We start from the raw sequence: 27,973 nt of genomic DNA, 5'->3' as shown, positions 1-27,973 counted from the left end.
TTTTAGTGCAATCATGAGTTTAATTTAATTTCCGAATCATCTTTCCTCATCAGGATATTCCAGATAGTGGTGACGATTATACAGAGCAACATTTCTTTTCTAGATTTGTGCTGTTTTTGTTGAGCCCTGCAAAATCTGAGCTCACTCCCAAACTGGGTAAAGCAGCAGTCCTGACAGATGGAGAGGCTTCCTATCAGTCGTCTGTTTGGCCGGCTCTGTTGCACATGAGTTTGGCTGCCAGTGATCCGTATGTTTGGGTCTTTGCCTCGGGCTGCACTTTGTCTGTGTTCCTTCTCCCTGTGAACATGGACGACACAGTTCATTAGGTGAGACCCTGCTGCTAAACCCATTCTGTCTCACTGGCCTGTTTGATATCACATTGTTTTTTTTAGACTGATCTGAGAGAGCAAAACTTACCAGGAATCTTATCCATTGGAATAAAAGTGCGATCTTGTTGCTTTATCTTTGGTCTGTTTCTGGCTATCAGGAAAACTCCGATGAAGGACAGAAGACAGCTAGAAGACAGATTCAGGGAGGATTAACGCCAGCACCTGCTGCTACTGTAGCACAAGAAAACACAACTAGGGGTTTGCAAAACACTTACCCAAATAAGAACATAAAAATATTCAACAAAGCCAAGCCTTCAAATTCCTGGTAAAATATTATCCCTGCAACATAAAAAAAAAAAAAAACTAAAGTTATCTCAAGTGCTCAGATATAAAGCTACAACAAATATGAGCATATGATGGGAAGATAAGAACTCTATTATTAACCAATGTGCTTCTACAGATTGGTAGCAGTCATTACTCATAATTACTATGCTGATCACCCAGAAAAAAAGAAACATTTTTATCCTGAATCTGCTTAAGTTGCCAAAAGGCAGGCAGAAACATTTCTTCATGCATTTCACCAGCTCAAATTAACTGCTGTGGCAATTAAAAGGTTAAAAAAATACAAACAAAACATTCATTTTCTTCCTTGTGGAACTAAACTAATCTTAAGAGCAAAATCCGCCCACGGATGTTCTTTCTCTGCTGATAGAAAATAAAGAAGCAATTTGTTGTTCCGTGGAGTCAATCGTGTGTGTGTGTGTGTGTGTGTGTGTGTGTGTGGGCAGACAAAGCGATGGTTAGACAAAAAGCTGTGGAAGGTGAGGGTGACTCCAAACTGCACATCCTGAGACTCTTCCAGGTCCAACTTGTGACAGACCTGTCACATGATGGAGGAAAACACTGGAGAACGACATCAGGCTGGTGTTTCTTATTGATTAGGTTTGGATCGTTGGAACATTTTAGACCGGGGGCGTCAAAGTCATTTTGGGTCACACCAGGATCATGAATGTTCTCGAGGGGCCGGCTGAAGCAGAATATGATGATAAAAACAATTGACAAACTTCTAGAAATATTCATAAATAACTATCTCTGCATTTGATAAGTATTTCTTGAAATTAAATAATACAGAACGACTTTTCACATTGAACAGTCTCTAAAGAATTTCACAATTGGTTTTGTGATTTTATTTCATGGATCATAGATTTTGTGGTGCTAATTTAAAAATATTTGCAAGAAATTTTGCAATATTTATACTATTTTGCAATATCTGAAATACACTTATGGATGGGAGTTAGTCACGTAAACCCAATGTTTTTGATCATTTTTGCTGAAAATTTCCAATAAAGTCAAAGTTATGCATTACCACAAAAAATTGCGGGGATCTGTTGATTTTATGTGAATTTACATAATTGCTCAATTGCAAAAAACTGGAAGGATTTATTGATGTAATTTGGTGTCTGGAGGAGCCCTGAGGGCCACACAAAAAGCGAGGGCGTGCCAGATTTGGGGCCCGGGACTCGAGTTTGAAATGTGTTTTAGACTCTTAAATGTCTCAGGACACAAGCAGAAATGTCAGAAGCAGAAGAGAAATAAGATTAATGCCATTATTATCCAAACTAATGTTTTTAATGTTCTGTTCTGGTTATACCTGTATCTATATGCCACATATCAGCAGGTTGGATTATTGTGAAAATGCAAGTTGCTGGTGGTGATTTCAGCAGCAGAGCTTTTAAGTTATTTCAGTGACCATTTTTGATTTTGTCAACAATTTTGTCCATGTGTTTATTTTTTCCCTTTGGCATTAATGAAGTACTTTTGAGCTGAACTGAATTGAAGTTTTCTTGTTGCAGATGGACCAAAGTGGCTTCACGCAGCCTGAAAACAAGGAGGCCAGGCCACCAAATACAGCTGACAGATGCAGTGAACAGGGAGGTTTCACACCTTTCCAACATTCTCTTTGATCACCTTACTTTTTTCCTTCAATAAAAGATCAAGAGTGTTTTTGCCTACCTGCAACAATGGCGCTTGCAGTGAAAAACACAAAGTTGATGGGAACCACCTCTGTGGCATCAAACATTTTCATTGCCTGATTGAGAAATCTGAGGAGAAGAAACCAAACATTGTAAGTAGTAATAAACTAATGATATAATTTTCTCTGTTTTGCAGCTGGAAATCCACAAAAGCGTTTTAGCCTGTTGTGAACACAGCTGATTTAAGCAAGGACACAAACAAGCATTTACACCAAGCCTGGCGAAAGTAAACCTTGACTAACTTGATCTGGAAAGCGCAGGAGGCCACCATGACGACGAGCATGACGTAGAATATAGGGTAGATGAGCTGCAGCTGGCTCGTTATCGACTCTGTGATCATCCCTGACACGGCTTTGACCGAGATGACCGTAAGGGAGGCTGCAACGGCACAAAAGTCAAAAGCAGAGTTTCTTGGACTTGTGTTCAAGAAATTCTCCTGTTCTTGTTAGAAGACATGCGGAGGCGATTTATCTCTGCCAGTGTGAATGAATGTTTTTCCACATAGTTTTCCACTAATCTCTAACTAGAAATGATAGCAGAGGTCTGCTTTTGGTAGCCTGGCAACAAGGCAACCTCTCTGCTTACTTAAAATAGCTCAATCCATAACCTCTGCCCTCGTTTGGACGCTTCCTATGTGTTCGTACCGAGCAAGGCCACCAGCAGCATCACGATGACAATGTGCTTCACACCCCTCCTCTTGTACAGATAGAGCAGAATGCAGAACAGGATGACCTCGATGAACTGTGGAGAGAAAGAAAGAGGGGTCACACAAGATAATAATGTTCATTTGATTTGCTCAGAAACAGAAAGTTGAAATTAAACTTTCCTTCGTCGTCTTATCGTGGGGAGAAAATGTGACACACAGTCAGAGAACGACAGTTTAATTGAAATAAGTGAGTGTGGCAAAAAAAAAGAAAAAAAGAGATGAATTTCTTGTGTTTAATGAGAAGGGTTTGGAGCTGTCCTTGTGAGTCCGGCGGCATTCAGTCGTTCCCGACTAAACACAGATTTAATAGGTGCAGTAAGAAAGGAGCACAGCAGCTGCATGGAGGGGAACAAAGGCCAAGCTGACCTTTAAAATGTCTCTCAATGCCATCCTGGTGCCACAGCATGTATGTTAAATAAAGAGCTCATTCCAGAATGTAATTATTCTATGTGGAAATGGATTACCAAAGACCCGGGTCATTACTGATGGCACACACACACACACGCACACACACACACACACACACACACACCAACCAAACTGTGTTTCTACACCAGAAGAAGGGATAACCTCTGCTAATGATCAAAAGTCAGCAATGATATTTCATTTCCTCCGATTAATCACCAGCTACAATTAATCCCACACTGGTTGGAGGCGGCCACTCTGCCAGCTGATGAGAAACAACTAATTCACTGCCTGTAAAGAGGAAGAGCGCTCCGTTTTGCACACCAGTGATGACAGGAGCAATCTGTCAAAACACACACACACACACACACACACACACATGTTTGTGTTGCTATCTTTGTGGGGACTTTCCATTTTCTTCCATTCATTTCTACAGCCTAAACCTTACCTTTACCCTTTTCCTAACCCTAACCATCACATACCTAACCCTAACCAAAACTCAATTCATACCTTAGCCCTAACTCTGACCCCTGACCCAAAAACAGGGTTGCCCCTTGTGGGGACCAGGCTCCGGTCCCCACAAGGAGCAATTGGTCCCCACAACGTAGTATATGTCAGGAATATCGTCCCCACAAGGTATTACAAACAAACGCGCGCACGCATGCGCGCACGCACACACACACAGCGAGCTGCAAAAATATCCATATGCCTTGAATGTACTTAGTCTTTTCCACTTTAAAATCCAGAAGCTTCAATGCATCAATCAATCATAAAATCATCATAAAGGTTTAAAAATGTTCTAGCTGTAAAGCAGGGGTGTCCAAACTGAGGCCCAGGGGCCTATTGTGGCCCTTTGACCACAAATCCAGAATGGCACAAATGTGTACATCCGAGACGTTTTGTAATTTTTTTTGTTTTTGCGGGATGAGATTTTCCAACCGCTGGAAACAGCATCTCTTATGACTCCACATGGGATAAGGGTGTTAGATAGTGGATGGATGTATGAGATTTTCCATGGCAAGTTTATGTCTTCTTAACCTGAAAATGTTAAGTACAACACCAGATTCCTTCAGTTTGGTTTGTCTACCACATAAAAATAAACATTAAAATTTGTATTTGTATTCTGCAAGTCTCCAGGTTCTGCAACAGCTAAAAGGAAACTGTCCAAATAGTGGTTCCACTTTAAGAACGGACAGCAGAGCACCAGAGGCAGTTGGACAGCAGCAGGATGTGAACTCTCACCTTGAACAGCATCTTTGGAGTGTTTTTAGACAAAGTCCAGAGTTCACATGCCAAGCCAGCATTATCATTTTCAGAGTCGAGTAGTTTTAGTTTTTCCAAATCAGCTGTGTCCTCCAGATATGTCACTATGGCAACAGCTATGTTTGTGCCCTCGCTGCTTGAGGTGAAACAGGACGAGGGTAGAACATGGAAGAGTAGCAATGCTCTCAGAGGATAAGTAGGCCTGTCGCGATAAACAATAAATTAATTAATCAATTAATCGCATAGTGAATGAAAATTATCAACCTAATTTTCTTTCATCGGCTTCATCGTTTCTTCCCTTTCTATTGACGACACTGGATGAAAAGGCTCAACTCCGCTGCTCTCCACTGACCCTCCCCGCCTCCTTTCCTTAGTGTCAGGAGGAGTGAACTATTGCATCAGGTAGTCGGATTTGCCCATCTTCTCTATTTAAATCTAATGATTATTGAAGGGCAATATAGAAAACAGACTTTATAATCTGTACTCTTTTGGTTGGATGTTGTTTTTATTTCCACTTTGGTTTTATGTTGTTTAGTTTTAATTCAAGTGCATTTTTTTTATATCGGAGACTGAGAGTCCATTTTAGTTTTGTTTTTTGGTTGTTTATTTTGTTTATTAGTTCCAGTGTTAAGTGTTCTTTTGAAAATGAAGTGTATTTATTTCTGTCAGGATGTGATTGCATTATTATGTCAGTACCATTACCATTACACTAGGTAATGGTAATGACATAAAATGGCCTTCAAACAATATTATTGTTTATCGCAATAATTTTGAGACAATCGCTCAGCAAAGTTTGTTATTGTGACAGGCCTAAGAGTAAGACTAAAGAATTAATTCTTCAAATGTGGCACGTCCAGGAACAGTGAGAAAAACAGCAGGTGCTGAACAGAAATGAGGGTTGAGTTAGGCTCATCTCTGAAGTTGGTTATTCTTCAGGTGCAGTAAAGTTTCTAAAGCCTGATGGTGCAGCATGGTTTACAGTTTAAAACTGGATGCAGAAAGTTTACTCAGCTACATGCAGAGATACAAGCCCAGCAATTTGACAGCGCAAATGAAGGCTGTTTAATTGTTTTAGGCTATTAGTAGAACTTTGTCAATGTGTCATCTAGAAAACTGTCAAGACCTTCGCTTTCATTGTGCAAATTGGAATTACAAAAATAAATTTGTTTAAAAGGAACACGGCAATAAAAAAAAAAAAAAAAACGAACAAAAAACCCCCAAATTAAAAATAAATAAATAAATAAATAACTTTTTGCACTAGGATCAGTCGGTTTTTCTGGCTGTATTGGATTTGGCATATTTTGCAAAACTGCAATGGAAACACCTTTTTCCACATCATACAAGTCATGATCAACAACAAGCTGTTGCTACTGGCGCAAACCACAAGCAAGAAGATGGCAGGAAGTAGTTGGAGGCTGATGGCGCGGCATGTGTTTTAAGAGCATGTCCTGTGGACAAACTTATACACGACTGACTATAATTGTGTTTTTTATTAAATGGAAACACAAAATTGTGTTTTTGCAACACTGGTGGAATATCGACACATTTTTACATGCAATTATAATGGAAACACAGCTGCAGCCATCCATCAGTTACATACGAGGTAAAGAAGGAAGTGCCAGCTGATGGCGTAGTACTGGACCAGATGAGCTGTGATGTGTGTGGATGCGTGGGGGGCAAAGGTCACCAGGAGGTACGTTCCAGTTATGGCCAGGCTGCCACCTGTGGGAGACAAAGACAGGAGAGACCAGTCAAGTTCTTTGTGTGGGAACAGAGAGGGAACTCATCTGAAACTGTTTCCATAAAATTTGCAGAAATCAGTTTTCGTCCTGAGAAGGCTGATTGGTGCATCAGCTGCAAAATCAAATTAGACAGCATCTTTTATAGCATTCATATTCTTTTGTTAAAGTTACGGAGGAAACAATGAAGCTAATCTCACCAAGCACATTCCTGGTTTGTGTGTTTTGAATGAATTTGTTCTGGCTTGCTTACCTCTTTACACATAGCACATTACTGAAAACAAAGCCGGCCTCTGTTAATACCTCTCATTATAAATAATGTTTTGTTTTTTTTTTTACTATGAAAATGTATCCAAATCATTTCTGAATGCTATGCAGCAATTACAGGACTAAAACCCCCCCAAAAACAAAAACTGATGCTGCTTTATTTGGGAAAGCAACAACACACAGAGCTGTGTGGTGCTGATATGGATTTCCAGTTCAGCAGCTGTGACGCCCGTCATTGTGACAGCCATGACAATCAAGCCATGTATCAGCATGCTCAAAATATTGTTGTAGAACACTGAACATTGTGATTAGATCTGAGCAAAGCACATGTAGTCAACAATTGAAAGACAAAAGAATTAGACTTTTTTGCAAATATTCTAAAAGTATGTACATTTTTCACCTGTAATAAAGATGTGTCAAAAGCCTAAAAACATCAATTAAAAAAATCTACTTTTACTTTGAGTAAATTCATTTTCTTGAGGCAAAAAAGCTAAGTTTTTTTATATAACAAAAACACTCTGTTATTGGTATTAATACTTATAGTTCTTGTATAATCCCATTTTAACAGTGGGACTGCACTTTTTTTCTCTTAAAACGTCAAAATGTTAGAGCACACAGAGACAGACATACACACACAGAGAAAGAGACACCTTTGAACATTCCTCTTTGAACATTTCCCCCAGTCCTCTCTTTTGCTTTTTTCTCTTCAGCTCAATCCAAAGGTTTTCTACAGGTTTTAGGCATTGGAATGGAGAATCACTTGGACAAAATGAAGTAATTCTGTGTTCATTTGGCTTTATGTTTTGGTCATTATCATGCTGAAAGATCTGCCGGTGGCCCAGTTTCAGTTTTACAGCCGAGTTCACCTGATTTTTATTTTAAAAATTCCTTTTAAAAAAAAGTTCAAAAAAAGGTTTCTAGGGGATTTTGAAGAAAAACAAGCCCAAAGCATCACAGATCCTCCACCACACTTCACAGTGCACATGGTTGCTTTTTCACATGTTCATCCTTTAAGGTCAAACCAGCTCAGAGTTTTTGTTGCAGAAACGTTCGATGTTACACGTGTCCCAGTCAAAGCACAGCTCCGATTAAAGTCCCAGTAATGTTTAGTAAACTTCACATGCTGATGTTTTTAGTGGTTGGATAGTAAATGTTCTTTCCCAAGCGACCACTTTAGAGTATCAATAATGCTGATTGTAATGGAGACTCTGTTATTTCCCTTCAAAATTCTGCAAAGTAGGAAGATAAATAAGTAAATTTGTCCAGCCTGTTTGCCGAGGGCCAAAACAAATGCACTTGTGTGGACCATCATAGTTAATCCTCAGGGAAACGGTAATTAGAAATTCCATAGAATAAATGTGAAGAAGTGAAAATTTAAATAGCTTCTATTCTTTTAAAGGGATTGTTAAAAATGGTAAGAATATTAATCAATGAGCCACAGGCAACTTTGCTAAAAACAATTATTTGATTTTACATCTCTGATGTTTTCACTATCTAATTTTTAAGATGGAGTTCTTCATCTTAAATTTGCTACTGCACATAAAGTTACATTTCTTAAAGGCTTACATAATTTTCATAGACCATGAGTGCTAGAAATTTAGTCTGCATATTCAGGTCATTTTATGTATTTGCTTGTATTAAAGCAAAACTATATGCATGGGAAATATACCAGAATAGATTTTTGTAATATTTTCTTCCAAAAGTATCACAAATATTAAAAAAATTTAATTCATGGCCTCAAATGTATGGGCGAAGGTTAAATTAAACTAACAAAATAACACAAACTGAAATTGAGAAAACACTTTTGTTATTCAACATAAAAACAATAATTAATAGGGAAAAACATAACTAACTGGAAATGTATTATGAATTTATAAAACTAAAGAAAACATAATGAATATAATATCCATCATTTTCATGTTTATAAATCTGTATTAGCCTTTTGAACAGACATGAACCAGATTTTTCTCCCCCCACACAAACAGGCCCGCCATCCTCCTCCTGGTAGTTTGAAAATATGCTGAGTAATCATTACCCAAATGATGTTTGCATAATCACAGTACTGCGACCTTTTAGAATTGTGTACCTAAAAATTAACCAGAGTATGAAAAAACAAAGTCCTACTGTAACTAATAAAAAAATAAGCTAAATATTTGACAAATAATAACTAATAAAAACTGGCAAGCACACTCTAAAGACTAATTAAAACTAACTGAATTAGACAAACAAATAGTCACAACAAAATTACTGTAATGAAAAACCCAAAACTATCATAACCCTGGTATGGAGTTCAAGTGTTTGCTTACCAACTACATCAGAAGCTCGAACCGTCTCCTTGAGGAAAACCACAGATATAACAGCGCTGGCTGAAAAAAATTAAAACATTTAGTCAGTCAAATGTGCTTTCCTTGCATTGTACACAATTTAAAAAGTATGCTAATGACACCATTAAGAACTTTGCTAGTCACTTGGGTACATTTCATCAATATACCACGCATACTACAAACTACTTGACTTCATGTGTACATAATGAATAGCATGCTGGCATTTCTACCACTTTTTCTTTCAGTGCTTGACATGCTTGTATGGATCCAGAGTGACTGTGTCAGTCTGCTCTGACAAATGGAGCTCATTAGGATGCTGCAACACCAGCATCAAAATACGCCGTCACATCTCATGCAGCATTTTTCCTATAACCACTCATCAATATCACTGTCAAAACGCGAGACGGCGAAAAGCAATCAGCTTCACATGAGCTAAGCCTCAGATTAGTCTTACTAACGTTTCCCCGGGACACGCACCAAACCAAGGGAGACGAACGGTGCTCGCGGTGTTTGGCTGTCACGGAGACGAATAGCGAGACAGACAGATGTGCGTGCAGACACGTAGAAGTGCTGAGTAAAGAGGCAGAAACACAGATGGACAGACAAACTGACCGAGACACAAAAACAAGTAGGAAGACATGAGGATGTCTGACAGCAGCCAGGCGGGAGGTCAGTTTACATCACACTCATGGTCAAAATTCATTAATGCTTAATGACCAGAACACATTTAGCAGATTTCTTATACAGGGGAGAGTATAGGGCAGGGGGGAATCTATGTACTTGCAGGATTGGAGTGTGTGTGCTGCATATGTGGACACAGACTACAGAAACCTGAATGAAATCATTAAAGTGTCAGTCACACAGTGAGATGAAAATCTAGCAGATAACTCAGTAAATCTAACATTTTTTACAGATTTTCTGTTACCAGCTGGAAATACAACATTGCCCCCCTGAAGATGCAATTATGACAAGAAAGGTCGGAGGTCAACAAGCAGCCCTGAATCCTGTATCCAATGTTGCTGTCATTCTTTTAAAAATGTTGTGAAAACATTTTTGAGCCAGAAGCGCACACACAGAGAGCATCCATTTTCAAAAAAAGTGTTTGAACACATAATTAGAGAGAAATACATCATTAGATGCTTGTGTTGCTAACACCAGCTGACGCAGAAACAATGAGTAAATCCCACTGGTTCCCCAACTTGCTATCAGAAGAGACAAACTGAACACACAGTCATACACCGCTGGCAAAATGGACACAGAAAGGAAAAGCTTCTGTTAGTGCATAATGTGTTGTGCATCAACTTAGCTATAATACATTTATCAACAAACGATAGACTAATAGTGTAATAAAATATATTACATTCAACTGCAATCTAGATACATTATATCTCCCAGCACTGCAAAAAACATGGGCTCTTTACAAAATGATAAGCTGAGCTAAGTGCTTACCCTTTCTGAACACCTGACAGACATAATTTGTTAAACCCATTTACATCACAGTATATTTCATACAGTGTTCAAACTCAGTGGCCACTGGATTAGGTCTGTCTGTTGAATTACTTACACAAAAAGCAAAACATGGATCCAGCTCACCTTGTAGCGGTGGTTCAGCGGTGGTATTGGCCCACTTTGAGGTCCTGTTCAACACCACAGTCTAACTAAGCATTGCTTCTGACTGGTCATCCATAAATGAGCACACTGCATCTTCCTCAGGCTATTTTCAGCAGCACAATGGACCCTGTCACAAAGCTGGCTCGGGTCATGTCAAGCGGATTACTCCAGCATGACAATCGGTCCACTGCAGTTGCATCATGGATGTACAGCCAATAAATCTGCATCAATGTGTGAGGCCATCATAACAATATTAGCCAAAATCTGCATCACCTTGCTGAATCTATGGTATGATGAATTAAGGCAGCTGAAAATGGGGTAAAAAGGTACTTATTGTTGGCAGTAAGCACTGTATAAACCTAATGCCGTTTGTAAGCAATCACTATTAAACCTGAAAAAAAAGGTTAATTGTATAATGTTGAATAAAGCCTCCCGAGATGATAAAGTATAAGACTGATCACTGGAGTATCATCACTTATTTTATCCGATGACAATCATAAGAAGCTATGTTGGGCAGTATTGTGTAAAATCAACTTTTTTGAGCTTTACATCATTTTATAATGTTATTCCCTCATCAAAAACATAACTGGAGTGTTGATTTGAGTCTTTGATGCATGTGTGAGAAACTCTTTGATCTCCTGTGGTAACCGATCAGCTGTGCAAAACACCTGGCTGGACCCAACACCACCTTTGAGGATGAAGCTCCTCCTCAGAGCAGCCTTCCCTTATAACTCTCCCACTCAGCCCCTTCAGACTAGCCAGGAGCAATTAGCAAACACCTATTGGAACTGCACATCTTCTGAATTCATTACACAAGCTACTTCTCAGTGCATTGCTGATAAAAATGTTGGAAAAGGGTTAACAGAGGAAATATGTTGTGATTGCTTTCTGAAGGCGGAGTTTCAGAAAATGCAGGAGTTTTTAAAGAGACAGAGGCCCAATTTCAAAGTCAAATTTCTTTCAAGTCATATTTGATATCTACTGCATTTTTGAAGGTGACATGGTTACTTTGACTGTGCTATATAATGGCACTATGTTCCTGGAGAATACGCAACACTGCCCCTGTAACATTTTGTTTGGGATTGGTTAGAGTTTGGGAGCCGAGTCAGCGACGGCAGCTCTGTGTGTCAGGAGATGTCACAATAATGCCAGGGAGAGCAGGTGGTGGCACATGGACAGCAGCGGCCTGAAAAATTGCTTGAAAATAGCAAAAACCAGACAGACGGGCCATTTGAACACGAGCTCAACAAGCACCAGAAGGAGATTTGCTAGAGAACACAAACAGCTCAATGTCAGACACACAATGTGGCTCACAGAAGATGGTATGCCAGCAAACACAGACACAACCCCACTTATGACACTCTAATGATAGAGTTTTATCTGTGAATACTATCATAAAAGTAAATTTAGGAAATCATAATTCCAAGACAGAGCCGTTAATTTAAATAAGACAAGCTTAATTATACATGATAATTTCTCACTAAATTTCATAAGATTTTCTTGTGACACAATTGAAATAAATGCTCATAAAGATGAGAGGACTTTTGACTCAGACTAAGTTTACAGCAACTCTTCTTAAAATGCAGATGAAACAGGGAGGTGTTCAATATTTCACACTTTGAGCGTGTTTACATGCACGTTTAGGGCTGTCCCTTTTGCCTCTGGGACCAGCTGGATCTACCAAGTTACCATGGCAACACATGGAAAAAGTGAGATTCGCACAGCTTGATAACATGAGAAATATGGCAACACAGGAACCTCTGGGGGATGCACTTGTGACAGCGCTGCTGAACGCGTGTGTGTCAGATCAGTACACGGTCTCTCAGATGTGTCGTAATGGGGAAGCTCCCAATGGGAAAACACACAGTCTGACATCTTTACACTGCAGGAATCGCACATAAAGAGATGAGTCACTGAAGCCTGGCTGTCATTTGCAAGAGAAGCCTAAATGTGAAAAACTGTTGACCTTTATTATGTGTGTACTTTCTTGTCCTGGGGAGAGAAGCAACTGAGTGCATGCTTTTCTTTATTGGATTCAAGTTTATTTGTATAGCATACTTCACAACAAGGTAGTCCAAAGTGCTTTATATGATGAATAAAAAACAAGGCATGATGAAAAAACATAAACATTACATCACTGCGGCAAAATAAAGTTAATACTCATAGACAAATCTACACAGGTGTGTTTCTAGCCTTGATTTAAAGGAGCTCAGTGTTTCAACAGTTCTGAAGTTTTCTGGAAATTGGTTCCAGATTTATGGTGCAAGAAAGCACAACAAAATAAAAAAGTAACTCTCAAAAGTAGTGCATTTAAATAAATGAATACATTTAAATAAATATAAAATATATAGTAGAAAAAATAGAGAAACAATCGGTATAGTGAGATGCTTCTCCATGTTTGGTTCTGGTTCTGGAGATGCAGAGTAACTAGAACCAGAAGACCTGAGGGGTCTGGAAGGCGGATACAATGTTTTTTGGTGTTGAGCAAAAATATATTAAGTGATTTAAAAACTAACAGAAGTAAAGATTATTCTCTAAGCTCCATCTCCCTGGTTTTAGTGCGATGGCGAGAAGCAGCATTTTAGATCAGATGATTGATTTTTTTTAAGTAGATTTAGGCTGATTTCAGTGTACGACTTCTCAAGTTGGACTCGATGTTTTTTTTTAGGAGTATCAGAGTAAAGAGGTCCAAAAACATATGAAAGCCTCATTTTTTAGATTTGGATTTGTAAAAAAAAAAAAAAAAAAGATAAAAGAAAAAGCCTCTTTTTTTCCTTTTATTTCACAATTACTTTGTGCTGGTCTTTATAACAAAATTCAAACAAAATCCATTTAAATTTGTGATTTTAAAATGAATAAAGTTTGATTGACAGCCATTAACCTCCTGGCTATGATTGGTTGATTTTGACCAGGAGCGATCCATTTCTTCAAAACAGCAATAACATCATGGAGGTGGTGAGGGAGACTGATTTTTTTTCACAGATTATCTGTCTCATGTTTAAACTGTCACCACATGGTGACAGTTTAAACAAATATGTAAAAATTATACGTTTTATAAAAGTTACTTATTACAGTTATAAGACAGTGCCAACATTACACTTTAAGCAGTGGTACAGCTCTGCAGCCGTTTCCACCATGTCTTCCCGTTCTTTAACGTGCAGTGACTTCGTATCTGAGGCGGACGGCTGAATTTTGGATGATGCTGTCATTCCTAATAGAGTGAGCTCCACAGACAGGACAGCAGTAATTGCTCTCCACGGAGCATCGCAGTGCCGGCGTGACATGCATGGGCAGCAGGATGACATCATCGGCTCCCCTAATACTCTCCTCTTCCTTCCCAACTTCTACTTGTCAACCACCTCAGCACACACCCAACCTCTGCCTGCTGTCCCACTCCATTAATTCATCTTCCTCTTCTATCACCTTCTGTTTTTCCACTCATCCGGCTTCCTTTGTGTCTCCAACGGGACCTGCTACTCGGTTTTCTCTTGTTTACTCACCAAAAGGCCCCCCACTGCCTGTATCGCCCCCACCAGCCCCCACTGAGCCGCCACGCAGCTCTAGGAAAACAGGTACAACAGTGCAATGGGAGGGAGAACGCATGTGTTAGTAGAGGGAGCATCTCTGATCGACAAAATCCGTCAGACCTGAGAGTTTTTACACTGGAAAACATTTCATATTTAGTCAAGTCAATGCATACTACCATTTGAGTAAAATAAATCTAGCGAGTTTTACATTTTGAACTTAAATGTGCATTTGTGAAAGCTAGACGTACAGTAGTTATGTTACCTTTTTTAAAAATAAATTTTATCGTATTTCTGAGTTGAGTAAATGGAGGTTTTCAAGTCGAACTTAAACAAAACTGAAAGGGAAGAAAAAGTGGAATTACCACCCCAAACATGTATTTCTGTTTCAGCTGGATGATTTAAATGGTTGAGGAAAATATTTTTCTCCTTTTTAAGCTCTGTTCAAACTAAATGTTTCTGAGCAGAATTCACTGTGATAAGTTTAGATATTTTGTTCATACAAGGTAAATCAAGAATTTAAGTTCCTCCAACTTAAAATGAGGTATTTTAGCTTGAAAATGTGAGTGAAAAATTCAATAAGTCTCCAATAAATGAATACAATTCAAATAGATGAAGATAGTTTTCTTCTGTATTATGAACTTATTTTGTTTAAATGACTGAAATAAATTATAACTACTCACAATTCATGCCTAAGAAGCTATCAGAACCTAAAAAACTGTGTTTAGACAACTTGACTCTTGCTGTTAAATCTACTATAATTTCTGAGTTAAAATCAAAATCATTTTTGGTTTTAACTTAGAAATACAGTGTACACATCACCTTAAGTGTGCACAAGTTGTGGAGGCGTGTGTGTGTGTGTGTGTGTGTGTGTGCTTGTTCATTTCCAATGCGAGTCAGTGTGAGGTGGAAGTTACGATTAGAGCAGAGCGTGCCACAGCTGCAGACAACTTCCTCTCCTTGCACCTCTTTATCTCTGGTAAATTAATTAGCTTGGCAGCTCCCTTTAACACACAGCTGTGCCAAACTGTGGAATGTTCTGCTAATATTTAAAAACCTGTGTTTTTTACACAGATTGAAAAGAATCTGCAGTAAGGTCAGCTTCGTACTGACAAACTCTGTATTAGCAGCTTGCTGCTCTCTGTGATTTACAGCGATTAAGTCCACTTATTGTGACGGCGACATTTTTCAAGCGGCCGCTCGCCGGAGCAAATCGAACACCAAAATTACAATGAACAAGAGCTCCAGCCTTCTTAACAAGATTTGTGGTTTTGTTTAGCGCGTTATAAAAACCATTCATCCACTCGCGAGACGGGCAAAATCGTTCAAGGCACTGGGTTAATAGCTGTCTTTAATATCATTGACTCTCCGCCACCTCCAGGTCAGTGAGTGATGGGTGGCAGCAGGTGAGAAGTGAACCTGTTCAATATTTAACCCACTTTTAAAGCAGCTGCCAGCAAGGCCAGCCGCTTCTGTTTTGACAGGCTAATGAATCTGGGCCCAGTTCACGACATGTTTCATTCAAACTGCAAAAAAAAAAAAAAAAGAAAAAGAGAGATCATTTTGGGGCTGAATGTTAGAATTTATACAGTTGGTGGTAATTGGACTTCCTGGGCCATTGATAAAATGTAAATGTCCAAATTAATCTTAAAAGCGACCAGAGATGGGAGAACCACTTAAAGTCCAGCTACAGAGCAACCTGCTGTGATTTCAAGTTTTTGCTGCAGTGCTCCGACTAATTATATGAAGTATTAAAGCAGCAGTGAGAGTTTAATGTGGTTAAAGCCCATTTCCCAGAAGAATCTTTTTCGAGTTTAGAACAAATCAGTCAATAAAGCCCAGGTGAAATTTCAACATCCAGAAACTCTGGGAACATTTTTACAGTATTTTGCAAAATTATTCATACCCATTGAATATTTTCCACATATTCACAGTTTTTGAAAATTAGTTTTCCAGACAGCTGTGTTGGGCATAACATGGAATTTATGGATTTTAAAGGAAAAAGTTTGCATTAATCTAATACATTATTCTAATTTTCTGAGACACAAAATTTTGGGTTTCCATATAAGCATCAAAATTACAATAAATAAAGGCTTGAAATTCTTCACCTCTATGTATTATACGAGTTTCACTTTCTAAAAAACATTTTTTAACAATATTCAAATTTATTGAGATACACCTGTATGTTACCTACTGATTTGCGTATCAGTGTTTGAACATTTGCAAATTTCCGAGTGTGGCTCTGCGATTGTAGCCAAGTTTCTCTCATAGCCCTCCAGACGAGTAAAAAGAAGCTAAAAGCAGACTCACCTATCACAGACACACAGCCCAGTGGGGCAATAAGTGATGCTGGGGCAAAACCATAGGCTGCAAAGTTCCCCAGTTCCCCGACGCCCATCAGGACGACACCAGACCACCACATCCCAGACGTGTAATACGGCTTGGAGGCACGCTGAGCCTGACGGACATGGGAATATTTCTGCCACAAGGAAAAAAGGGTGGGGGGAGGAGGGAACCATCATTTAAAGTGATTTAAACCTGAGAGCTACACAGCATGCAAAACTACACACAACAGTTTCTCAGTCTCACTCAGGCTTAAGAAAAAGGAAATGTAATTAAATAAACAATACAGGATCAGATCTGATGTAATGTGACTGTTAACACACCATAACACTCTCTGCTGATTAGAATTGTATCCAGGCAGAAGCATGACACCAATTAGGTAAGTCAGTGAAGTGGGACTTTACAGTTCTAATGACGCGAACGCACGCTACGCTGAACAATCATTAATAAATCTGGTTTTGGAAGCTTCCACTGCCTAATGATGACAAACGAGCAACCTCTTCAAAAACATTTGTAATCTTAACACCTCCGTCCTGTTCCTAAAAACCACACAAACTTCTGCACATCAGCCTGCTATCATTGCTAATCAGAGAGCAGCTCAGCATGAGAGGCGCCATGCAGGTTCGATCGAAGTTACATAGCAAGAGAAAAACACCAGGGTATGGAATAAGTAATGTTTCTGGACTCCAGTCAGCACAACAGGTTAAGGGTGTGTGTGTGTGTGTGTGTGTGTGTGTGTGTGTGTGTGTGTGTTTGATGAACACCATTTACAGCCAATTTAGTAATCAATTAATCATTAACTAGAGTACATAGACTCAAAAAGGGTTGAAAGAACAACGTCTTTAAAGCACTTAAGTCAATACTGTAAGTATATATATATATATACACAAAGATTTAAATTTAAGATAAAAATATAATCTAAGTATGTTCTACCCAGATCTCCTCACTTGGCAATTTTAGCTGCACCTGGTTCAAATTCAATTTTTTTTAAACTCCTACTCAGCATTTTTTGCTATCTAATTATTAATCGGTTATTCCAAAAATAAATTGACACATCAGTCCAGAGATGCATTTGATAAGTAAAGCAGAAAGCCCTGAGTTTTTACATACTGATTTTAGTTTTTCCAACCTTTGCCAAACGTCAAGCGTTCACTAAGGAAATGCTGTGTTATTGTACTATAGGCAATAAAATGTTTATTTTCTTATGTATTTATATTTTTGCATGATTACATCTTTTTATGTGTTTCTAATATTGTTTAAAAAAGCTTAAGTGGTGAAGAAAAGTCTCAGAATGTGCCATTTGCTTTTATCCGATCAATCATCAGAATAATCGATATACTAACCGATTACTAAAATAATCGTTAGGTGCAGCCTTACTATAGTTATATCATAAACACGTTCCAACTGTGCATCACTTCTTAACTGGTAAAAATCTGTTAGTTGCACAGATAAATGGCATGTATGTTGATTTAAAATAAAAACAGGCCAGCAGCTTTTCTGCTGCTCAGACCCTGAGAGGAGATACACGGTCAGTGCCTCAGGGAAGGTTTACAAAAATCCTCGCGAAAACAGAGTAAACTATCAGAGGAAAGACGGTTGGGCGAGATAAACCTTCAGAGGTGCTGCGTTACTGCTGTCGGCTGGCGCTCCGTACCTGTATGTTGAGTGAAACGCTGATGAGGACATTCCCACATATGGAGATGATGATTCCCAGGAGATAGTTCTGTGCAAACAAAGAGCGAACAGGCAGAAGATTAGGCAACGCTCCATTTGCCAAACAACGCCAAACAGCCCATAATACTCCCTGCAAGTCTCATCTCCAGCTGTCACATGTCGTTTCCATGACAACCACAGAGAGCGTCTTTCCACTGGTATTCTGTTCAGAGGCATTAATGTGCAAACCTCCTGTAGAGCCCAGGCCGCTGACGTTTAATAACATTAAAATCTTTATTCTCAGACTGTACACACACAAACACACACAAGTCAGTGTTCTCAAAGAAGCACGAAACACACACAAAAACACAAACACACCTCACATCCGTAGTTTTCCCATGATATCCGACACCTTAGATGGAGGTCAGTGAACTCTTTAGTACTTTAACACTTGTGGTCAAAACACTGATTCAGGACTTTTTAAGAGCCCGAAAGAAGTAAAAAGTATTATAGAACCGAAATATATTTAAGTGAACTTAACAAAATGGCAAAAGGTTTAAAACTTATCAGAAATGTATAACAGCATATTAGAGCCACTGTAGACAGACAGAGAAAAAAAAAGTAAATAAAAAAATACTCAGGCATTTTGAACTTAATCTCAGAAATTTTCTAGAAAAATGTGGGAATTGTTTTGACTTTTGAAACTCAAATATTTCCATGTTTTTTCTAGAAATTTCCTGAAATTAATCTCAAAGTTCTGAGAATTTCCATGCAAATTTTTGATTTTTCAAACTCAGAAATGTCCTTGCTTTTTCTAGAGAGTTACTCTCTTTTTTTCTAGCTAGAGCACCCCTAATGTTCATTGTAGAAATTTGACCTAAAAGCTATGGGTTTTTTTTTTTTAAGTCCTGATCTGTGCCTGCATTTTTTGCACTTCCTTTACTTTGCTGTTCAACAAGCACAAATAAAATTACAATAATTTGTTGTGGAATATAAATAACAGGCTTAAGAAATCAGAAATATATAGTGATTTTTATATTATAATGCTCTTTAACATTTTCCCTATGGACCAATTTTACTACGAAAGCAATTTGCTGTTGCAGTTACATTTTAACACCTCTACTGATGATGCCATTACATTTATATTATTCATTCAGGATAATCTGTTTTCTATTCAACAGACCAAATGGAACATAATTCCTTAAGGCTGTTTCATTAAAACGTATTAATGGGAAAAAGCTTAGGAAATGACGACTATTTGATGAACATAGAAACGTTTAAGAGAAGCAGTAAAAATGACTTTTCTGAAAACCTCCATCTGTGGCTTACTGAGCCAGCCCAGCATTCATTCATAAAGGAAAAAGAACATGTTGTGCTACATTTCTCACATCCCTGGAAAAATAGCTGCCAGGTGGAAAAACAGTTTCAGGTCATAAATGTACCGCTGGGTGTGGGAGGACAAACTTTATAAAGGAATCATAGGAATCCAAACAGCTTGGGGGTGGAACCTGAATGATGGAAACTAGAAATGGGAACCCAATCAGAGCAAATATGAGGAATAAAACATAAGTATATGAAAGGGAGCAGGGGAGGAGATGCAGAGAAGAAAACAGATTAAGAAGATTAAAAATGAAGGAGAGGAGAATGTCAATGTTCAGGTTCAGTGGTCCACTGGGCTAATAAGACAACCGCAATGTCAGTGTGACTCTGCTAAGGCAACATTTTCTTCCAGAAGACACAAAACCTGAACTACCTTCTGGGAACATAACAGACTAATCACTGCTGCTTGGTCAAAGCTGCTACTACACATTGTTTTGAGTTTTTGTCATTTCACATTTGTTACTGACTGGGTAGAAGCGCTTCATTTGTGTCAACACCAACTTACTGCCATTCAACATTTAAAAACCTGAATTTCACTTTGAAATAGGGTTGATTAATTGCGAATAATCAGTGATTGAAATGATCTTCAGTGAATTTAGTAACTGATTAATTGTTAACTGGAGTTTACAGGCCCTCCCAAAAAAAACGATCACTTGTTGAAAGAGCACCACAGTCAGAGCTGTAATTAAACCAAAACTATACAAAATATACAGAAAAGAAACAGAATTATTTGCTATTTTACACAGTTTCAATATTGTATCAAGTTAACTGTAAACTATTTAATATTGCAGTCCAACAAAAATATTACAATGACATTTGTAAGGCACTTCCATCCATTTTGTGTAAGCTGTGTACATAAGGAAAACAAATAAGTCACTCCAGAGGATCCAGCAGGAGGAATGAAACAAGGAGAGACTTAGCCGTTGCTTTCCCTAAAACTCCAAAGCCCATTTCTATTTGTTTCTGATTTACCTCCTCATTACACAACATAATTCCGTAAGTCCATTCAACATACATCGCTGTACAGTAAAACCACTGCTCTGTGTTGCATGAAAGTGCTTTTTATCTCCTTTGGAAGCCTGAACAATGATTTAAGCCCTATGGATTTATGGGTGATCTGAAATTCACATTCAGTCTTATCTTTCTCTGCTTCCATGATTTCAACCCCCTGCTCACTGCTTTCACTTTGGCACCATGTCTGATGATGAGCCCATTGGCCTGGAACATACCTGAGCTGGGATGATACATCACCAGAGCACAGCAAGATTTAGACATCAGTCTGTTTGTTTTTCTATATCAGCCCCAATGATTGCAGTGTGTGAGAGGGAAACAGGATTTCTTGGAGGAGGAGGTGGGGAGCAGATGGGCAGAGCGCTGATAAGATTCCTGAGGGACAAACACCAAGTCAAGGTAAATAGTGTCTGAGTGTGGGGAGGGGGGTGCAGCAGTTCATTCCCACGTTAAGCCAGAAAGACTGATAGACCAGGGTAAGGCTCAAATGATTAATCGTGATTAATCAAATATCGACATGATTGATTAATTGTGATTTAGTCATTATTAAACATAATAATCAGGATTAATCATTATAAACACAACCAGTTTGTTGTGATTATAATCGATTATTTCAATAATCAACTAATCTCGTCATTGATTGTCAACTGGACTATGATATTAAAACATGCCATTTGCTGAAAAAATAAACAAAAATGTAAACATTATACAGTCAAGATGAAAGTTTCTTTGTATATTAATGTGTTCCACCCAGAACTCTCTAAGTGGTATAGTTTTAGTTCATCTGGCTCAAATTCTATTAACAAAATCTCCTATTAAGAAGCTTTTGCTATCCAATTATTAATCAGTTCAGCCAAAAAAATATAATTAACAGATCAGCCCTACGCTATGTTGATGTTAAATCAAGGAGATGCATCCTTAGTGATCAAGTATTCACTAAATGAAGGCTGTTATTGGATTTTAGGCAAGAAAATGTTTAGTTTCCCAATTAAAAAACTGATTTCTTTATTTGTATCTTTTAATGTATTTGTAATATTGTACAAAAAGGCTTAAGTGGTTTTAAATGAAAAATATGTAGAATGTGTCAATCTGTATAAGATTAATCACCAATTAATCACCAGAGTAATCGATAAAATAATCAAGTAATTGATAGTATAATCGATTACTAAAATTAGCTGCAGCCCTAGATCAGGGTAGGATTTCAGTGTCTCTCCTGCTGATTTACAGGGAGATGTACGGCATCCTCCATCAAATGCACTCCGTTCACTAAATCAACATCAATAGCCTTGTCAGGCTTTCCAAGAGACTGCATGAGGGGTCTGAAGAGGCTACCGGTTAATGCCAAGAGGAACCGGAGGGCAGAACGAGACCTCTGAAAGCATGAGCGCATGTGAGAAGGTGTTAGGGTAGTGGATGAACTGCCTGAGGATAGTTCATTTCACACACCTCACACTGGAGAAAGTAATTTAAAGTGTGAGCAGGGATTCATCTCACCTTCTACTGGATTCATTCCCATCATACCAAGCGTGCAAGCAAGCAGAATTCAACTAATTACAGCGAATTATGCTCTCCTTTGTTTATTTGTTGCCTGTCGACGGGAGGTGTGCTTTTGGAGTACAGTCGGGAAAAGAGAGAGGGGGGTCTCAGCAGGAATCAAGCACCTCACTCAAACAGCGGAAGATTAATGCTCTACTCACTGAGGGAGACAAATTCGCATGAGAAAGTGGGAAAGAGAAAGCAAGCAGCGGAGGAAGACCAAGGGAGAGAGAGAAAGAGAGAGAGCTTTTTCCGTCACAGGAAGAGCAAACAAAGCAGCCGAGGCCGGTACACTGGGAGGATCTATTACTTAGCAAACATTACAAACTTTACACACAGAGAGCAGGAGACAGGACGCTGCAAAGCTCCTTATGTTGGAGGGGTGTTTGCTTCCAAGCAGGAGCAAGTGGAGAAGATTTCAATGTTTTTATGCTCAGAATTGTGGAAAGGGAGTAGATTAAACACCTACAGAACAGGACAGATGAAGTAACAATACTGGATTAGCTAATCTGTTAAAAACACTCAGTTCTTGCAATATTTTGGTTTTGGTTTCCATTATATTTGAGCTTCCTCCACCATGGAGGCTCAAATATATACATACTGAAAACAATGACGGAGGATTATGTTGTCGTTCTTAAGACTTGGCCATAATTGGGTATTCCTACAGGATAATCATCCCAAACTGTTTTTGAATACATAAATAAAAGGCTAAGTCTTCATCTCAAATATGCTGGGCAATCTTTCAACTGTACTTAAAAGCTGGGTTTGCCTGAATGCATAATTTTGATCCTGTTTAGATTAGATCCACAATAAATTTAAACTTGTGTATCTTCTTCTTGTTTTTATTGCATTGCTAATGGGATGTACTGATTGTAGTTTTCTGGCCGATCACCAAAGTTTAAAAAGCTTGATCTGTCGATTCTAATTTTGGCTGATAATTTTTTAGTCTAATAGTCACCAAATATGATAAAAAAAATTTGCCAAGTTGGTAACAGTGGAGTGACCATTGTTAACCATGCATGTGCAGACATGATCTGGTGCAATCAGTCAGTCCTCTCTCACGGCAGAGCAAAAGGGAACAGCAGATGATTTTTAGACCTTAGCCTTAGGAGGTGGATAAGATTGGTTTCACATGCAAGCAACGGACAATCACTGATCACCCAAAATGAAAATAAGATTGGGATCAATTCATCAGTACACTTCTAATTTCTAATAGCCCTGAATGAATGTGGCAGTGATGGTGGTTTTTGCACTGTAAACCACTCACTATGCTACAAATACGGTTCATAAAATACCAGAGTAAACTACTCAAAGCAGGACATTGTAACCCGTGCTTAGTTAAAAGTTAAAACGGCATCACAAATATCCCAGTGGTCTTTTTACCTGGCACTTTGAAGTCATACTTACACAAACGTGAGCTGTGCTCCAACTCCAACAGGCCTGAAAATCAGGATTAAAGAAAAAGAAAAGAAACTGAAAATGTGTTCACTTATGCTGGTTTTATTTAATTGTCGCAGAGGAGAAATTAGTTCTGTGATTTCCAAACTCAACTGCAGCCTGTGTCATCTAAATTAGATCACACACATGTTAAAATAAAGCTGGATTCAATTATCTTCTACTTAACCTGAACCATGTTCATAAAAATCTATGGATTAAACAAGAACAACATTTATGATGAGAAACTGCCATTCAGTCATCCTGGGCTTGAATATTATATAAATTCTTGACATTTAGCCATGTCCATGAACCATTAAAACTCACCTTTTCAAATATTATTACATATAAGCACCAATTAGTCGCATTTGTAACTTTGTTGCCAAGGTCTGGAAGAACACCCAAATCTTCCCTGCTGAGATATATAGAAATTGTTTAGGATGTTCAACGAGACTGAAGTTTGCCATGAACTGAAAACTGCTGAAATTGTTTACAACAAAAGTGTTTTTACATCATTATGGACTGACATGGTGGCAGATGACTACATAGAGAAGTCAAATGCCTTCTGGGTGAAATGATAACGGACCTTCGACTGAAAATAGGAGTTACTGCCGACTGATCATGTTACACTACCCCAGTTGTCAGATGTAAGGATAAGACGAGACTGTGGAAAAAAAGTCTAAGATACAAAGCAGAGCCAGTTCAACTTTATAATCCTCCAGCATCTATCTAATGAAAGAAATATGTTACTGTGGTAACAACACTTTCGCTTTGATCTAAATGCTAAATGCATTTGGACAGCTACCGTGTTACAGGATAAGGAGAGTTGCCCGACACACATTTACAGCCTGTCCTCATGTTGAAGCTGCCTAGTTAAAGGCCCCTCGAGTCTTCAATCTGAGCCTAGTTATCTTGGTGTATCAACTTGTATGAGGAATTAAAAAATGATCCAAAAAGGGGGATTCTTGACTGAAACTATGGTGTGAAAAGACTAAAAACTTCAAATGAAAAGTCAAAGTGGATCTTTTAAACCCAAGTGTCTAAAAAATTAAACAAACTATCAAGCACAGTGATATTAGCAGCATGCAATATTTTGTGGTATTGAGATAATAAATATTATGATAAAAATACTATTTATTACTTATTTTTTGGGAATCTTTGGCTCTCCATGGAAACTCATTCATAGCAACACAAACTTTAATATTGTTCTTGAAAAACATTCCCATGACTTACTTAAAGAAGTTTGCTTTATGTCACCAAATTGGACACAGTGACTTAATTTAATCATATTTTCAAATTTGTTGATATTTATTGACGCTTTAGTGGGGGGGGAGAAGAGCAAAAAGAGCATTCGTAAGTGAAATTTATCATGACAATGATAAATCTAAATTCTTATCATGATGATAAATGTTTCACAATAAATGATAAACGGTACAATAGATGTCCACCTTTACTACTAAGTGGGTGGCTGAATGTAAAACTGTACAGGATCGAGGCAGATGAGAGGATCTGATCCCACTCCATGCTATGACACTGACCAACAGTAAGACGGACAGACCAACAGACAGACTTGGAGACAGCATGGCCTTTTGTGTCAAAAGACAATAGGCAACTGTCCCTCTATGGGATGGCCTGATCTTTTTCATTGCTGCTAAGTGCTGAGGACACGAAGAAGCACGTAGGATGAAAGAGTCAAATCAAAGAATGAAGGGGAAGTAATGACATGCAAGCTCTTGATAGTCATCGCTGGTTTTGATAATTGTAAGAAATTATGCACCAACATTCCTGGTGGACTCGGAAAATATATTTTTTCCTCAGACTCTGAAAACATTTAACTCCCAACTACATGTTTACTAAGCAGGGCTTTTTATCAAAATCAAGACACTGAACTAATAACCAGTAGAGACATCAGCCAGAAGCATAAACAATGGCTATTCTTAGAAACTTAAATGAATTACAGCTCCAAATATGTAGGGCAATTTGATAATCAAAATGTATTTTGTGCTTTGGGGGCAAATAAATGTGCAAACGGTCCACGAAGTGGCTGTTAAATCTGAATAGATTTAGCAAGATGGAAACTTTTGCATATTGACTGGCAGAGAATTGGGGTATGTAAAAGTGAACTCTTAAAGTTGCTTGAAGCATTGAAGCCGATATTAATGCAAAACATAAAGAGTTATGAAACGGAGTGAGACAGACAGATATTGTCCCCTGGTAGTTAGGGATGTTCCATGGGATGGTGGGTAGCTGGGACCATTAGGCAGCTGTTCAGGACTTCATACAGTAGATCTATTCTCTAACATCCCACCCAAGAGCCATTACTCATTACTCACGCCTCTCTCTTTCCTCCTCTGCCACTCTCTCTTTCTCTCCCTGGCCCCCGCTGGTAATGTCACCCAGAGGAAACATGCCAATAAAAGAAAGAAACACTTTGCAGAGGAAAATGATCATCAGGAGAATGTGCCTCAGCGAAAAGGGCAAGAGGACATTTAGGCGGGCAAAAACACACACAGTGGGACATTAGCAAACACACATTATCTACCACAGACGGACAGAAAAGGCTGCATATCTGAATATCAGATCTGATTGAAAAGGCAGATCGAGAGAGTCTGCAAGTCACATTTCGGGAGACTAAAAAAAGGCTTTCGGCAAAATGTTTAGTCACAATCACTTTAAAAGGTAGTTGAAAAGGTTTCCAACAGCAGTAGATCTCTGCCCTGTCAGTTTCCTGGTTCACAACACTCTTCATTACACCAAAAGCTTCAGAAGCAAAGGTTGTGTTTTAGATAATAAAAAAGTCGTCGAATTATTGAAATTTCTTTACAAAAGTATACACCAACAAAACACAGTTTTAGACAGCTAGGGTGTCCATTAGCAACAGCTGCTTAAGCATTAAAAGAGCACAGCTTACAAGGAGCATTTAGCATTAGTGCTAAAGTCAGACTATTAAAAATGAAGTAACTAACATTATTTGAAACCATTAAAAAGTCAAGAGTATTATTCAAAGATTGCATGGTGGCAGCTAATGCCTAAAAGCAAAGAAACATTTGTGGGGGGAATTTGAGTATAAAATTTTCACATGTTTCAATGTAAACTCAGTGATGATATGACACTACACACATACTGGAATCAACTTAAACTTATTTTAATGCTATACCAGAAGGAACTGTTGTATCCAACATTTTGGTTAAACACCTGATAGCCTCTGCTGATCATGATGCACGAGAAATTGAGAACACTTCCACATTTTAGCTATAGTCTAATTCTAATGTTTAGTCAAGATGATTTATCAAATATAATAACCAAGGATAGCAGAATTAGATTTACTGAATTAATGGTAACTGACATTTAAAAACCAAAATGCATGTTTAGACTTCTCTAAGTCTAAGACTTTTGTTAAATAGACAGGAAAGAGAAGCGAAAGACTTGCAGCAAAGGGCCCGAGACCGGGAATTGAACCCGGGACAACTGCGTCGAGGACAACAGCCTCACAATCACACATTACGGTGTGTGCGCGCGCCACCAACTGAGAAATCCTCCGCCCGATTTAGGAAATTTTAATAATTAATAAGCTCCAAAAAACTGAACCGGGAATGATGCTGTGTTGTCTAACGAGATGGATGGGTTGAATGTGTTGAGGTGGGCGGCTGATATCTTAAACCTTTAAAGTTGTAAATTTAATTGGTAAGAACCTGTATCTGTGAGACAAAGTCGGCTTTTAATAGTATAACGACTTTCATTCAAAGAGGCCCCAACACATTAAGTCAACAAAGTTAAGTCTAAACTTAAAGCGCACGAACACGCGATAATAAGATGACTGCATTAATTCCTGATAATTCATCACCATGCGCCATTAATTCTCGACACAGCTCAGTCGTTTCATTTTTCCAACTCACCTGGAGTGGATTTTGAACAATCTGCGCTCGCAGAGCTTCGGCGGAAATTAAAGGAACAGTCGCGTTAAAATCACTTGAATTCTCCATTTTTCTCCCTTATCATGTAACAAGGAAATGTTCCCCCCGTTAGAACTGCCGCTCCCATCCCATATTTATCTCGCTAAACGACCCCCAAAGCATCCCACGTCCGGAGTCGCTCCAGTCGAAACTCAAGAGGAAAAGTTCACCTCTGATGTCAACCCGGATCAGGAGTTTGTGATGGGTTCAAGTGCGGCTGGGAAAATTGAACTCTCATACGCAAAACCACAAACAAGACGCGATGATTGCAATTTCTGGATCAAATTGTCACGTCTTCATTCTTACGGAAAATGCAGAAGAATTTTGTGTGCATAATAAAATATTTTTAACCATAGCAGCACAATTATTGTTTTTAAATGTTTCGGTATCAATAAATTTGACATAAGCCCATAGAAAATTACGACAGGTGGCGGGGTTGGCGCATATCACCTCCAAGAACGA

At 38.5% G+C, this 27,973-nt stretch overlaps 1 protein-coding gene across 2 annotated transcripts; it reads right to left on the bottom strand.

The window, feature by feature from the left end:
* Positions 1-27,729, bottom strand: nipal2 (NIPA like domain containing 2). Of its 2 annotated transcripts, XM_007550482.2 has the most exons (12): positions 27,455-27,729; positions 23,532-23,564; positions 18,199-18,267; positions 16,512-16,680; positions 9,049-9,108; positions 6,337-6,458; positions 3,007-3,103; positions 2,605-2,740; positions 2,343-2,431; positions 605-668; positions 418-515; positions 1-297 (listed from the first exon to the last, which is right to left on the bottom strand). In XM_007550482.2, the coding sequence occupies exons 1-12, from the start codon at positions 27,539-27,541 to the stop codon at positions 194-196; spliced, it is 1,128 nt and encodes a 375-aa protein (XP_007550544.1). In that variant the 5' UTR covers positions 27,542-27,729; the 3' UTR covers positions 1-193. The 2 variants fall into 2 exon arrangements, with proteins under 2 accessions (XP_007550544.1, XP_007550545.1); XM_007550483.2 differs by lacking the exon at positions 23,532-23,564 and having other exon boundaries at positions 27,455-27,727.
* Positions 27,730-27,973: the final 244 nt, after the last annotated feature.

Source organism: Poecilia formosa, unplaced genomic scaffold (assembly GCF_000485575.1).
Source record: "Poecilia formosa unplaced genomic scaffold, Poecilia_formosa-5.1.2 Scaffold36, whole genome shotgun sequence".
Classification (NCBI taxonomy): Eukaryota; Metazoa; Chordata; class Actinopteri; order Cyprinodontiformes; family Poeciliidae; genus Poecilia; species Poecilia formosa.
The sequence above is the reverse complement of the archived record's forward strand: the minus strand, read 5'-3'. Positions and strand labels throughout refer to the sequence as shown.